General features: G+C 37.3%; 1 protein-coding gene across 1 annotated transcript in view; it reads right to left on the minus strand.

Annotated features, from left to right (window-relative positions):
* RAPGEF4 (Rap guanine nucleotide exchange factor 4) overlaps positions 1–16,193 on the minus strand; it is a 186,629-nt gene that overhangs the window by 143,556 nt on the left and 26,880 nt on the right. Inside the window, exon 3 of the mRNA XM_087949706.1 lies at positions 8,032–8,120. Within this exon, the coding sequence (XP_087805832.1) occupies positions 8,032–8,120 (89 nt within the window). The remainder of the gene's footprint in view (positions 1–8,031; positions 8,121–16,193) is intronic.

Consider the following 16,193-nt stretch of genomic DNA (forward strand, 5'->3'; position numbering starts at 1 on the left):
AAAAAACTGATTACAATTAATATAAATGGACTTAACTCAGCTGTTAAAAGAAGGAAAACTTTCCATAAATTAGAGAAATTAAAATTTGATATAATCTGCCTACAAGAAGTACATATCAAAAAGCAACATGAACAACTGTTGATACAGCCAAAATTAAGGAAAATATTTACTTCTTTGACACAATGCAAGAAAAGAGGACTGGTTTTATACATTAAAGATATTATCCCAGCGAAATTGATATATACTGACGACGATGGAAGAACACTAATGGTGGAAATAATGGACAATAATACAAAAACACTCCTGATTGCAATTTATGCCCCGAATGACAATCATGAAGAATTTTATAAAAAATTACACATGAAGATAATTGAATTGGACTATGCTAATATAGTTATGATGGGAGATTTTAATGGAATTGTAGATAATAAACTGGACTATACAGCACAGAAAACAACAAAGCAAAACAGAAAGACTCTCCCTAAATCTTTTTTTAAAATGGTAGATGAAATAAATTTAAAAGATACATGGAGAGAAAGAAATCCTAAAACTAAATAATACACCTACTCAAATAGACATTTATCATGGTCCAGAATAGATATGATATAGATGTCAACAGAATTGTTAGCTAATATTCAAGAAATAAATATTGAAACAAGTACTTGGGCAGATCACAATCCAATGGCAATTAAATGGAAAGGACAAAGAAGAAGATCTAGATGGACGTTAAATAATACTATATTAAAGGAAAAAGACTTCACACAGTGGATGGAGAAAGAACTGGCTTTCTTCTTTAGAGAAAACAAAAAAGAAGATACATCAATCCAGAATGTATGGGATACAATGAAGGCATATGCCAGAGGCTTGATAATAGACTATACAAGGAAAAGAAATACCATGAAAAGACTAGCCTCTAAGGCATTAAAGGATGAGTATAAAGGACTTGAAAAAGAGCTACAGAAAATGCCACAGAAAACGAACATTAAGTTAAAAATGGATATAATTAAACATAAAATGGGTCTAATAGAAAAAGAATTAGCACAGAAAATCAGAGGTGCTAAACAGAACTATTTTGAAGATGCAAATAAACCAGGTAGATGGTTAGCATATAAATTGAGAAAGGAGAAAGAATCAAGGAAAATATTGCAATTAATAGATGACCAAGGCCAAGTTTGCTATGGTAGTAAAGAGAAGAAGGAAATCATACGAGACTATTATGGGAAACTATACACACAAGAGAATATTGATGAGGAAAGAGTTAAACAGTATTTGCAGAATGCTAATTTACCCCAGATACCTAAAGAGATTGAAACAATGTTAGAAAGCAATGTAACGATGATGGAGTTAACTGAAGCACTCGAGAAGCAAAATAATGGAAAGGCACCAGGCCCAGATGGACTTCCGGAAGAATTTTATAAAACACTACAAGAATCATTGAACCTTCCATTGCTAGAAGTTATGAATGAAGTTATGTTAAAGAAGAAGATACCTAAATCATGGTCAGAAGCTTATATTACACTTGTCCCAAAAGAGGAGGCCGATCCATTACAAATCAAGAACTATAGACCAATTTCCTTACTAAACGCAGATTATAAAATTTTTGCTTCAATATTGGCAGAAAGACTTAAAAAATACTTAAACAATTTTATCCATCCTGATCAAAATGGATTTCTGCCAAAGAGACAAATTAAAGATAATATGAGAGTAATCTTGGACACTTTGGAATACTACGAGGCACACCCTGAAAAACAAATGGCTTTGATATTTCTAGATGCACAGAAGGCATTTGACAATGTGAATTGGCGATTCATGTTATTACAATTGGAACAGATGGGCTTTGCTAAAAAAATTATTCAAGCAATAGAAGTTATATATCATAAGCAAACGGCAAAGGTAATAATAGAGGGAGAACTGACAGACTCTATTGATATAAGAAAAGGAACAAGACAAGGTTGCCCACTATCACCTCTGTTGTTTGTGTTAACCTTGGAAGTGCTGAACAGAAATATTAGAGAAGAAAAAAATATAAAAGGGATGAAAATTAAACAGGAAGAATTTAAGTTGCAAGCATTCGCAGATGATCTGGTTTTCATTTTAGAAGACCCACTAGAAACAGCATCAAAATTGATAGAAAAGATAGAGGCATATGGAAAAGTGGCTGGTTTCAAAATAAACAAAGATAAGACAAAGATCTTGACAAAGAATATGCTATCAAGACAAAAGGAAGAACTGGCAGATCTATTGAAAATTCAGGTCACGAATAAGATTAAGTACTTGGGGGTACATTTGACAGCAAGATGCAGTACACTAAAAAAGAATAATTATATCAAACTTAAGCAGCAGATAGCATTAGATTTGGCGAAATGGGAAAATTTACAACTGTCATTAATAGGGAGAATAACAATCAAGATGAATATACTACCCAGAATTTTATATTTGTTCCAAACAATTCCAATTAGGCTTGGAAAAGATTACTTTGAAGATTTAAATAAAATCGTGTTGAAATATATATGGCAAGGAAAGAAAGCGAGAATAAAGCTAAAGCTTTTGCAAGATGCTAGAATAAGAGGAGGATTTGGTTTGCCTAACTGGGAGTTGTATTATCAAGCTACAAATTTGATATAGGTTAAGGAATGGATAACATTAAGAAACACTAGATTGTTGACACTAGAAGGACATGATCTGTTGTTGGGATGGCATGCTTTTCTATGGTATAAAGGAACTAAATCACAGGGGTATTTTAGAAGACATTATATATGGGAGTCTCTGTGGTTAAACTGGGAGAAGACTAAAAGACAATGTTATTTGAAAATTCCAGTCTGGCTATCGACTATTGAAGCATTTTCTTATCCTATAATATATAAAAAGGAACAAACAGTTAGATATGGTGAAATACTGAATGAAAAGGGTGAACTTAAATCTATACAAAAATTAGAGGAACAAGGTATAAAGATGAATTGGTTTTCATATGCGCAAATATATTCAAAGTATGATAAAGACTCTAAAACAGAAGGTTTCTATGATAAACTGACTGACTTAGATATGATTTTGACAGGTACTGATGAAAAGGTGATTAAAAAATTGTATGGATATTTATTAGAAATTAAACTAGAAGAAGAACAAGTTAAAGAAACAATGATTGCTTGGGGAAAGAATTTTGGATATGGGATTGATCTAGAGAAATGGCAAAAATTGTGGTCTCAAAATTATAAAATGACAATGTCAACAGCATATAAAGAAAATTTGTATAAGATGTTTTACAAGTGGCATTTCCCCCCAACAAGAATAGCAAGAATGTTCAAGAACAAATCTGAAAAATGTTGGAAATGTCATCAGACACCTGGCTCATATTACCATATGTGGTGGACTTGTGCAGATGCTAAAAATATTGGACTAAAATCCAGACGTGGTTGGAAAAAATGGCAAAAAAGCATATAGATTTGAAACCAGAGATATTTTTATTGGGAATTTTACCTGAAATATATAGTAAAGAATTGAAATACCTGATTGTAAATGTACTAACTAGGCTAGGATTGTATTTGCTAAAAATTGGAAAAATGAGAAAATACCATCACAGGAGGAAATCATTAAGAAAATATTGGAATGTGCTGAAATGAGTAGATTGACATTTGAAATCAGAGAACAAGATGATAAATAATTTTATAAAATCTGGGATCTATTCTATCAATGGTTAGAAAATAAAACATGGCAATGAAATATGTAGATTCTTAGAAAATAATAAATATATAAAGATGTATTCTTTTCTTATTACATCTACAAAATGATTGTAGGATAGATTTGAGATGATAATATGAACTGTCACAAAACAATTTAAGTAAAATATGAATGAATAAAAGTATAGTCAAATGATTAACAATGATATTAATGTATTTAATACTCGATTGAAAATATGAGAATATATACCATAAATATGATCTTATAGCACAATCTAATGTGATATGTATTAATTAATAAAAGAAGAACATGTTTGGTATAGTTAAAGAATCAGGATAAGCTTAGGACAAAGCCAACTGAGTGACTTGGGCCAGTCCCTCCATCTCAATCTTAGGAAGAAAACAAGGGCAACCCCCTACTGAAATCTTTTCAAGAAAACCACAGACATCAATCCAGAAGTCTGATTCAAAGGTATAAAAAGAAAAATAATAATAAAAGGATCTATGGAATTGTATTATATCTGCATTCTGCACCTATTTGTGATTGGTCTTGGAATGTAAATAAATTTTGAATTGAGCTGAATTGAGAATGTGCCTATTTCCAGTTTATCTAACTCACGTTAAATTAAACATAGGTGCCTTTAAGCCTATAAGAATTTAAAGTTTCCAATTTTACAATAAATGTTTGTCAAGAGAGAGTTGACAAGTTGCTCTGGGCTTTCCATAACATGCCAAAATACATTCAGAAGTGAGATGGTATTTTACCGGTATTTATTTTTAATTATTTTCTATTTTAGTGTATTTTGTATTTGTATGTTTTCTTTTATTTCATTTATCTGTTATTATATTTTATTAGTTCATATCTATGTATTTATTTTACCTTATTTTATTTATATTTTATTTTCTTGTGGGAATTTGGTTATTAGCCAACCTATTCCTACTCCTCAAAGGTGATAGGTCTCATCAGGCACATATGATGAAATGAGCTGAAATTTGTGAAAGCTTATGCCTGTTAATAAAATTTGTTTGTCGAAAAAGGTGACACAAGACTTCCAATTTTTTTACTACCATAGAGTAATAAAGCTCTCCTCCTACAAAGGTTGTCTAAGTAGGAGGTGCAACATCACTAAGAATTTTTTCCTCAGTATTGCAGAGCCCTCTACTGATTGATAAAACTCTGCAGTCTGTTAAATTTTTTTAGTCTGAAAATCAAACAGAAAAGGGAATTTCAGCAATGCAAGTGAGCTTGGGGAGTTCACTGGGAGAGGGATAAAAGGGAAAATATATTTTTTATTCTTTAAAATGCAAAAACAAGTTAATACAAATCAATCTTTTTGATGAGGACTGAGTTGTTTCTTACTTAGTCTACGCTTTAAATCTCTGTAAAGTTCAGGAAACATTTCTGCGACTTAATCCTCCTTAAACCCACTAAGATAAAAAAAAGAAGTTCCAAAATGATAGTCCTGCTCAATTTAGTGGGCTCTGGGGATTACAAAATTATGAGGTGTACTTTTTCACACCTGGTCTATTGTCACTATGCATTTAATAACAGTTAGTAACATTATCACAAAAAAGTATTGCTCACCTATATTTGCCTGGTATGGAACATACAAGTCTAAAAGTGACCAATTTTCTTTTCATCAATCATCAGCTAACAATCTTACTTTATGAATTGTCCAATGACATCAGTATACTTTGTTGGCCTTGCCAATATATTCAAATATTCTCACACAGAAATTAGCCATGACAAATTTTCACAGAAACTACTATGGTTAAAAAAATAAGCTCAAAGAAAGCCAGTCTTCCCTAACTTGGCATCAACATTTTCAAAATATCCTCTTTCAAGACATTTCCAATCGTTGACATTAATAGTCTTTCTCCCAAAAATAATGTTTGCAGGTTGAAGTTTTCTTCAAAGCTACTTAAATATTAAAATGAATTCACAGGATTGTCACTGTAGATGTTGAGGTGTTCTGCTTCTATTTATTTTATTTTTTCATGAGCAAATGCAGGATCCATCACTGTCTCCTGAGAAAGGCATATCCCATCCTGCTTACTTTAAATCTTGGCTGCCTGCTAGCTGTCATCCATATTTTATAGCCCAGTTATGATACCAGTAATATAAATCATGGAAAAATCAGAAATGCTGTAAAATAGTCCTTTCATGATTCCTTATTTCTTCTTTTGCTTTTAAAATTGCTCAAATAAAGGCCATTGAAGTCAGAGTTAGGTTTTCACATATAGACAAACTACTCTCATTGTAACACCCATAAATTAGTACCTAAAAACAGTGAATTACCATATTCAATTGCATTAGTTACTCTCAAACTCACAGATATTCCAAGAATCTAGGTTTCTATTTCTATTTTTGTTAAGTGGTTTCAGTAGCCAAATCAACCCATCCAATGAAGAAAACAATAATACTTAATACTGCAAGGGCTCTAAGTCTGCTTAGTTTAACGTAAGAAAGAAGAATAAAACTTTATTCATTCTACCACTGCCCTCTTGTGGTAAGGAATTCTGCAGATATTAACACAATCCAGCATAAAACAGCAAATTAATTTAATTTTCTAATTTTCCCATTTTTATTATACACATGAAATACAATTTATACAGTAATACAGTAATGCCTGGACTGACCAGTTACTTCAACAGTTGCTGCTTCTATACAAATAAATCAAATAACTTTGAAGAGATAACAAAATGAAATCTGGGATTTCACATTTTAAATTTGAATAGTTTGTCTCTTTTATTGTTTGATTGGTTGTTTAGCAATATTAATGAAGACCATTTTTATGGAATTATAAAACACAGACATATTTAATTTAATTTAACTATAATTAATTGTATTGAACTGATTTAGGCACTATCAAATTTGGGAGGCATGCAACAGAACAAACAGACAACTATCCCTGGATGGGCCATAGATCTTATATTCTAGATTTTTCACAGAGTGGAAAAAGCAAAAGGGAAAGAAAAACAATATATATAACCCAGAGGAGATTTACAAGCAACAGAAGCGAACCTGGGTAATATAGCTTTTGTTTGGTCTAATTCAAGGGATTCAGACTAAGCATTTTACAGCAGGCTTCACTGAAAATGGAATCATTATAAATGTTAGTGTTCAAAGCATAACATGTAGGAAGTGGAGAAGAACAAAGTAGTTTTGGAAAACATAGGACTTTTGAGAAGCTCAGAGACTATAATACTAAAGCAAAAAAAAAAAAAAGCACCTATTTTGATGGGAGGGTGGAAGGGACATCTGTGCCTTCTTCCCTAGAAACTTTGATACATCCTTGACATTCCCTTCAACTGTTCCATAAGTTTTCTCATACTTAAGAGGTGTCTGGACAGTCTCCACAGCTATCCACAATTCCTTGGTCAGGGAAGGGACAGGTAGGTACTATAAGGAGCAATAGTTTGCTATTATATGTGGTATAAATATAAATGTAAACGTGGGATCCAGTTCCTTAACTTTCTGAGACTGCCCACAGAAGGTTAGTCATATTCAAGACAGAGCAGTCTATTTGGAAATTACTCACCAAGAGCAGTGGAAATCCTAATAACAAGGATAGGATTATGCAAAGTCCTTATTAACTAGTTGCAAATGAAAAGGCCCAGCTGAAGAAAAAGACCTAGCTCCTTTCCAGAAAAAGGGCTTCCATCCAGTGACATTATAGTTGTGTGTATTATAGTACAGCTACTACTATGTCTTTGCCATACGCTAAATAAATAAAGAAATAAATAGTTGTGTGTACACACACAAATTCAAATGACCCAGAAAGTCCTTTGAAGGGACCATACACATGTGCTTCAAGCAATGGATTCACTTTTCAAAGTTGACCAGACGTCTGACCGAGTGCTCCTTTGTAGGTGTCACAGAACCCTCATGACACTAAAATTCCAAAGAGGTCTTGTTAGAAAAGTAGTTTATAATAAAGGCAAAAAAACAGAAAAGAAAACCCACTGAAGTAGAGTTGCATCCGGAAAGCATGTCTCTTTCAGAATCAACTATATAGTCTCCAATTGAGTATGGGATGAAGCACTGTGATGAAGACTTGGCCCCTTTCCTATATGTATCCAATATCACAACACATGTTCTAAAGGAGCAGGCTTTACATAATACCACTTCTGGTTCCTTGTTAGCAATTATGGAATAAAAACCATGCTACACAAGAGACTTTTGGGAGTCAGGCCTAGAAAAGGAAGACCCTAGTATTGTTCAGTTCTCCAGTTCAGTAAAACCGTTTGTTTCCCTATTGCCGAATTAAAGGTTACAGGAACAAAATGTTTAGTAGTCTATAGATAGGCAATATTTTCCTGGGAAATTTGTACTGCCTTAGAGATGCAATTTTACCTGATGGTTGCTCGTATCAGAAACTTTAACATCCAAGGATCCTGTCAATACAGCATACCAATTTGTTCCAATATCACCTTGACGAAATACTGCCAAAAGAGAGAGGGAGATAATCAAATACAAAGATACATTACATTTATAGTAACTATATGGTTAACATAACTTAATTATAACTTTTGATTAAATAAGCATATTTGCATCAGCAGTTATTATATTTTCAACAAGAATTTTGACATCTGTAGTTTTTAGTAGAATTCCTCAGACTGAGAATTCCTAATAGTCTTTGGAATTTGCTAATTACATTGGTTAAAATGGGCTGGTTTATCTTTGTGTTTATCTCCCATCCATGTTCAGTAAGAAACATGATGATGTCATGATGTCATGTGTGTCAATTTATATGATGTGAATCATATAAATTATGATAGCTACATGCAGTCCTTGACTTCCGAGCATAATTTAGTCCAAAATTTCCATTGCCAAGCAATGCAGTTGTTTACTGAATTTTGCCCCTTTCTGCCACCCAGAAGCCAGCTGGGAAGGTTACGAATGGTGATCACATGATCCTGGGTTATGTCAGCTGTCTAAATACATGCTGGTTGCCAAACACCCAAACTTTGATCACATGACCATGGGGATGCTACAATGGACATAACTGTGAAAACTGGTCATAAGTCACATTTTTCAGTGCCATTATAACTTTAACAGTCACTAAATGAATGGTTGTAAGTCGAGGACTACCTGTATGATGAAATTATGAAATATGTGGTGGTTGCACCAAAGACATAAAATAAATAATTCCAACATTTGTGCAATGACATCACAACATGCTTGACATCGCTGCCCGTGGCTCTGCCTTTATTGCTTTCTAACCACATCATATCATAATTAATTCCCTCATCTTGACACCTTAAACTCTAATATTATTATGCTGCAAAGTTTTAACATAAAGAAACTCTCAGAAATGTTCCTTAGCACATCATATATGATCGAAATATGGAAGGACAAAACATGTGGTGAAAACTTTTATATATATATATAAGTCTATCTTTCATAATTGCTTTGTTTCTTCGATTCTAAAATTCATTCTGTTTCCCCCAAAGCCAATCAGTCCTTTTTTCCATTTGGGTAGCAGTCTCTCTCACTCTCTCTGCATTGCTGAAATGCATTACCCATTTCTACGACAAAAATAGATCTTTCACATGAGGGCAAGAAAAGCGAAGTACAGTTTATGCCTGTCATTGCTATGGTGATTATCAGAAGTTAAGTGAAAACTCACACAAGCAGATTGGCAAATTGTCTTTTGTTTGTGCAGAGGCAGCTATAAAACACGAAGTTGTGCTTGGGTGGATGGAACACATACAAGTTAATTGTGTACATCATTACTGAGTACAACTTGGTAAATAGGACTTGGTAAGGCTGTTTTTTTTTTTAAATAAATATTTTTATTAAAAGATTTTACATATATAATATGAAACACACTCAGAGAAAAAGATGTATTAAATGTGAAAGAGAAAAAGCAAGCAAAGAAAAAAGACAAGGAAAAATGAAATAGAAAAAAAATGAAGAAATAAAACATATAAAAAGAAATATAAATAGCTTTAATCTTCCTCTCAGCAGTTATACAATCAAAACTCTCTCTCTGTAATTGCTTTATTTCTATAGCCTATTCTTTCCAATCATCAAAACCATAAGTTACAAAATATTTGTATGCAAAAAGTCCATAAGGAGTTCCCAGTCATGGATGAATGTCAATAATGTCTTTAATCAAATACGTCAGTTTGGCCATTTCAGAAAGTTCTGTCAATTTTGTCAATCATTCCTCTATGGTGGGTAGTACCGAATGTACCCATCTTTAGGTAATAGTGCTGTACTGACCTCTTTCCAGCTGTCAGGAATCTTCCATTTATGTAAAATAATATAACATCACTTGTAAAAATTATAAACGTTCATTTCTCAAAACATTTATAGCAAGGGGCCAGCAGACTATCTGTATCTGTTTTAGATTTTTTAAGAACTTCACAAACTTCCACTATTAGTTCTGGTATATTCATCATTTATCTCTGACTCTCTGTAATCTTTGGTAATCTTGATTTTTATGTAAAGTAGAATAATACTAATGAAACACTTTTTGCATGTTTTCTATAGATTCTTCAATCTTTTAAATTTCTTCTTTCATATGTTTTTTATCTGCAAATCCTTCTTCCATTTCTTTTTGTTTTAAAGCAGCCAAACTATTGGCAACTGTTTCAGATATTCTCTTGCTAAATTCCTCAAAGATTTTCTGCAAGAAACCTGATGTAGTGCCGTTGTCTTCAAGTTGCTCTTGTCTTCAAGGTGAATCTCTTTCCTCTTATTTTTGCTGTTTTTCTTGTTGATGCCATTGTATTATGGCTCCAAAGTGACAGTATACCACTTAACCAGGATGAAAGTAAGAAGTCAAGCTTCTCCTTTCTTCCCGTTTTGCTTTTCTCTTTCCTTAACACTTTAGTCCCAATTAGCTCTCCATAGATAAGTCATCAATCCAGGTCATTCATTTCTTTTATTTATTTGTATCCCACCTTTATTATTTTTATAAATAACTCTAGGCGACAAACATATCCAATACATCTTCCTGCTACTACTGTCTCCACAATAACTCTGTGAGGTGAATTGGGCTGAAAGAGAGTGACTGGCGCAAGGACACCGAAATGGCTTTCATGGGTAAGGCAGCACTAGAACACACCGTCTCCCACTTTCTAGCCTGATCCCTCAACCACCAGACCAAAACACCAGACCAAATTCTTAAGTTACCCTTAACTTATTTTGTAAAATCCACCAATTATGTACTTTCCTTAATAAAAAGTAATCAACATTCTTACAAAGATCCTGCTTGTCTACTTAATTTTATTATCTTCAAAGGAATTTTCATCAAGGTAATATTCTTTTCTTAAAATTACTGTTCCCCTTAGCTATTTAAAACTTTCTTAAATCACAATCTATTAAATTAAGATAGAACTCTTTTCCCCTTCTCTTCTTAATTCTAAAAAGAAGGCAACTCACCAAGTGTCTTATTCTTTCCTGCCAGTTGGAAGAAATAAGTTGTATATTTATATAAATTAACTATACCCAGAAGTGTTTAAAAAAGTGAACCTTGTAGCAGTCAAGTGTCCATAAAGGCTGCGTAGCAGTTTTGAGCAAAATGATAATCCCTCAGCTCTCAAGATACTCATCCTACCTGGCTGGAAGAAACTTAATGTTTGCAGTCCCCTCATGAGGAGCAGCTATCCAGAGCATAAGTGGGTGATCTGTCAAACTCTCCTTCTCCAGAACGAATTTTGTTGGCCAGTATTCACTACCTGGTCACCAGTCTTTGCAATGGTGCTGTCCTCCTCACAGATATGCTCATAGGGACTTCTAACCTACCATAGTTACTCATCCAGAAGACAAAGACTTTGTAAGTCTATTAAGATCAAAATCTAATTTTACTTAGCTTCTCATTTCTTTCCAGAAATATCTCCTGACACACTTTACAAATTTAAATCATGTGTTTAAAACAACAAGGGTTTTAGTTTCTATGCCCCATTTTATTATAGTGCCTCCTTCTTCATACATACATGAAGCTTTTTAAGAAGGTTACAAAAACAATGCCCCCTAAATATTGGTAAACTACAACTTCCAATAGGCCTAGATACAATTGGTAAAGCTAGAAGAAGAAGTTTTGTAACTCCTGGAGAATCACAGATTGCTCACACCTCATAGCTTTTGCAACAATAAATTATTTTAAATAATGGGAGGAAATAAGTAAATAGTATAACATTAAATAGCCCTGATCCCTGCATTTATAAAACTCAATTCTGCTTGAGATCCACCAGATCTTGGTCCACTTAAATTAGTAATTTTCTTTTTTACATATATTTATTCTCTAAGCATGATAGTGCTTAGTTTGTGCATATCATACCTATGCTTTCAATGCCATATTGTCATTTAAATTGTATCTTTTCTGGGTGCTTTAATATTTGCTTGTTAATACTATTTTTTCCCAAGAAGTCAGATCATATAACTTTGAATAGAAACTAATTCTGTCTGCCAATAAACCATAGCTTTTCTGCAGTCATTCTGACTGTTGTGTATTAAGAACCTGCCTGAAGTTCCCCTTCTGGTCCGCCATCTGAGCGGGAGCGCCGATCGCTCCCATTGGCTGATGCCGTTTGACAGCCACTATAAAAGGGAGCTGTCAAACGGCATCAGCTGTCGCCCTGCCAGCTGGCTGTCAGATTGCCTCTGAAGCCGCGCGACCCTTTATTCACTGAATAAAGTAATGTTAGCCTAGCCCTGGCTCTGTCTCCTTCTGTAACCGCCGCTCCACAGCACTGGCGACGAGGGCGGGACGCAGTAAAGACATCTAGGCGAAACAATTGAGCCAAGTCACACAGAGAAAGAGCTGAAGCCGCTAAGTGCCGAGTGAAGTCACCGCTGCCGCCGCTCTCCAAAAGAGCACGAACTTCAAAGCTCCGCAGCTGAGGAGCCGAACGCCGCTGACAGGCGCTACTGAAACGCTTTTCAAAAGCGACCGCTAACTTTTTCCTCACCTAGCAGACCACTGTTGTCGCTCAAATGGCATCTACGCCGACCTTCCCACATTTCCAGCCCGGAACAGAGACTTGGGAATCCTACATTAACAGATTTGAATGTTTTTTAAACGCTATAGACTTGTCTAGGGCTACAGACCTGAGGAAAAGGTCATATTTTTAAGCTTCTGTGGGGCTACAGTTTTCGACACTGCCTCAGCATTAGTGTCACCACGACCCATTAAGTCTATTCCTGGGAAGAGCTTAAAGAGATTTTAGCCAACCACTATTCCCCCAAACCTCTCAGATAGCTAGGAGGCTAGCTTTAGGAGAAGGGTTCAAGCTGAGGGAGAAACCGTGAGCCAATATATGGCAGCCCTAAGATCTGCTGCCATACACTGCGGTTTCAGGGATTACCTGGAGGACATGCTATTGGACCAGATAGTGGGTGGTATTAGGGATTTAAAACTCCAGAGAAGACTGTTAGCAAAGAAAGATCTAACTTTATCCATAGCCATTGAAGAAGCTCAAGCTGCTGAACTATCTGAAATATCTGCAGCTGAGATTCAGGAGCTACCCCAAAACAAGGACAGGCCACAGTCCATTATGATGAGGTATCCCAGGAGGAAATAGAAGAATCATTAGAAGTAAATCGCCTCACACACCCCAGAATTCCTTTAGCTCCACCAAGAAGAAACAACAACCAGTTCACCAAACAACAGCCCCTTGTGCAGGCTGTGGAGGTAACCACCTTAGATCCAATTGCAGATTCAGGAATGCTATTTGCCTAAACTGCCAGAAAAAGGGCATATAGCCAGAGTTTGTCAAGCTGAGCAGGCCCCTTCCAAAGATCTCGAGTCTCTGCCTCATCCCAAAGGCAAGTAAAAAGCTGCTATACCTGCCATCATGGGCAGTTTCTCCACCGAACCCTAACAAAATAAGCGTTTCTCTTCTCTTAGAAGATAAGCCCTGCCACATGGAGGTGGACACCGGTCAACCTCTCCATCATCGCTTGGTCCACGCTGAGGAAGATTCTACCTTCGTTCCCAAGGAGGAAGCTGACTGCCTGCCACCTGAACCTTCGGGACTACCAGGGGAAGACCATTCCGGTCCTGGGTAAGGGAAGATTCCTTATTCAATTCCAAAACTTTAGAGGTTACTTGCCACTGGTAGTTGTTGATGGTGCCCTACCTAGCTTGCTAGGACTGGATTGGTTCCTGCCCTAGGTCTAAACATCACAGGGATTCACTCTGTCAAAAACTCTGATGTTGATGCCCTTTAATGACTACGCTGATGTCTTCAACAATGACCTGGGCTGTTATACGGCACCCCCATATCCTTCAATGTGGGCCCACAAGCCAACCCTATCCGCTTGAAACCTCGAAGGGTTCCCTTCACCATTAGGCCCAAATTAGACGCTGAGCTAGACAAACTCATTAGTCAAGGAGTTTTGGAACAGGTAGATTTTGCCAAGTGGGAAACGCCCATAGTCACCCCTTTAAAGAAGGATGGTAGCGTGAGAATTTGCACGGACTATAAGACGTCCATCAACCGTTTCCTTCAAGTTAGCACATACCCAGTACCTGTTATTCAGCACCTGCTTCACACATTTGAGCAATGGCGTAGTTTTTGCAAAATTGGATATGTCCCAGGCATACCAACAATTCCTGTGGACCAGCACACTGCTGACCTCCAAACCATAGTAACACACAGGGGCGCCTTCAGATGTAAACGTTTACAGTTTGGGGTCAGCGTAGCCCCAGGCATTTTCAATCACTCATGGAAAGAATCCTCCAGGGCCTACCCGGGTGGTTCCATACTTTGATGACATTTTAGTTTCGGCCCCTACCAAGGCACAACTGCTACTCAGAGTAAGGTCTGTTCTTGACAGATTTAGACTAAATGGGCTCAAATTAAAAAGATAAATGCACCATAGCTACCAACCAAGTAGACTTCCTGGGTTATCGAATTGATGCCTCAGGGATTCACCCCATAGAAAGTAAAGTCAGGGCCATTCACGAGGCACCCACTCCTCTAACAAAACTGAATTACAGGCCTTTTTAGGGCTCCTAAATTTCTATGCATCCTTCCTACCCCACAAAGCCTCTGTAGCTGAGCCCCTACATAGGCTCCTGGACAAGGAGGTCTCCTGGCACTGGGGACATAAAGAAGCCAACGCTTCCAGGCAGTGAAGTCGCTGTTAACCTCAAACGCAGTGTTAGTTCAATTTAACAAGGACTTGCCCCTAGTACTGCGCCGCTGATGCCTCACCTTTGGGATAGGAGCAGTTTTAAGCCACAGGCTTTCAAATGGATCTGAGGCACCCATTGCCTATTTTTCAAGAACATTCTCTGCTGCTGAGAGAAATTACAGCCAGATCGATAAGGAGGCTTTGGCAGCTGTAGCTGCTGTAAAAAGTTCCATGAGTTTCTCTATGGCCATTTTTTTTGAACTGGTAACTGACCACAAACCTTGTTAGGCTGTTAGCTGAGACAAACAAACCCCACAGGTACTGTCCCCGAGAATGACCAGGTGGACACTTTTTTTGGCCGCTTATTCATACACCTTGATTCATCGTCCTGGAATTAACCTGAGCCACGCAGATGCCCTCAGCAGGTGCCCTCGCCTACACCAGTCGAGGACCCAGCTCCCATCCACTCAATCTTCGAGTGCACGGGACTGACCTCCCACTTTCAGCCGGGATGTTGCTGCGCACTCAAAAAGATCCATTGATTTCCCAGGTCCTGGACTGGGTGGGGAGGGGGTGGCCAGATATACATTTTGCCCCTGAGTTAATTCCCTTTAAGATTCGCAAGCAGGAGTTGTCTGCAATACAGGGCTGTCTGTTATGGGGGACAAGGGTGGTCATTCCTGCCTCCTTGCAAGAGCCAGTTCTAAAAACACTGCACGAGGGTCATCCGGCATGGTACGGATGAAGGCCTTGGCCCGCAGCTACGCTTTTGGTGGCCTGGACTAGATGCCCAAATTGCCAGTTGGGTTAACGATGCCAGGCCTGCCAGGCGACAAGAGCAGCTCCACCCATAGCTACACCCACCAGGTGGGAAGATGCAGGGCACCCTGGGCCAGGCTACATATTGACCTAGCTGGCCCTATGATGGGGAAAACATTCTTTGTGGTAGTGGACCTGTTTTCAAAATGGACTGAAGTAGCTGTGCTGTCTTCCACCACAACTCAAGCCATCACTAGGGTTTTGACCAGACTGTTTGCTACTCATGGACTGCCAGACACCTTGGTGTCAGATAACGGGCCTCAATTCAGCTCAAACGAATTTGCCATCTTCGCTGCCAACCTGGGCATCAGGCATGCCCTTACAGCCCCTTTTCACCCCGCCAGTAATGGGATGGCAGAGAGGGCTGTTAGGTCAGCCAAGGAAGTTTTGGCCAAACTGAGGCAGGCAGACTAGCACTCCAAGCTGTCCACTTACCTACTCACGCAACACGCCACACCATGCCCTACAACCAACAAGTCACCTGCTGAACTTTTAATGGGCAGGCGACTCCGAACCACCCTGGACAGGTTGCACCCCACTACTCACTCAGCACACCCCTGGCATCTGACAGCCATGCCAGGGCTTTGCCCTGCAAGACCTGGTTT

The sequence above is a fragment of the Notechis scutatus genome, chromosome 1 (assembly GCF_049901735.1).
Source record: "Notechis scutatus isolate UNSWTSFEM ecotype Mainland chromosome 1, rNotScu1.2, whole genome shotgun sequence".
Lineage (NCBI taxonomy): Eukaryota > Metazoa > Chordata > Lepidosauria > Squamata > Elapidae > Notechis > Notechis scutatus.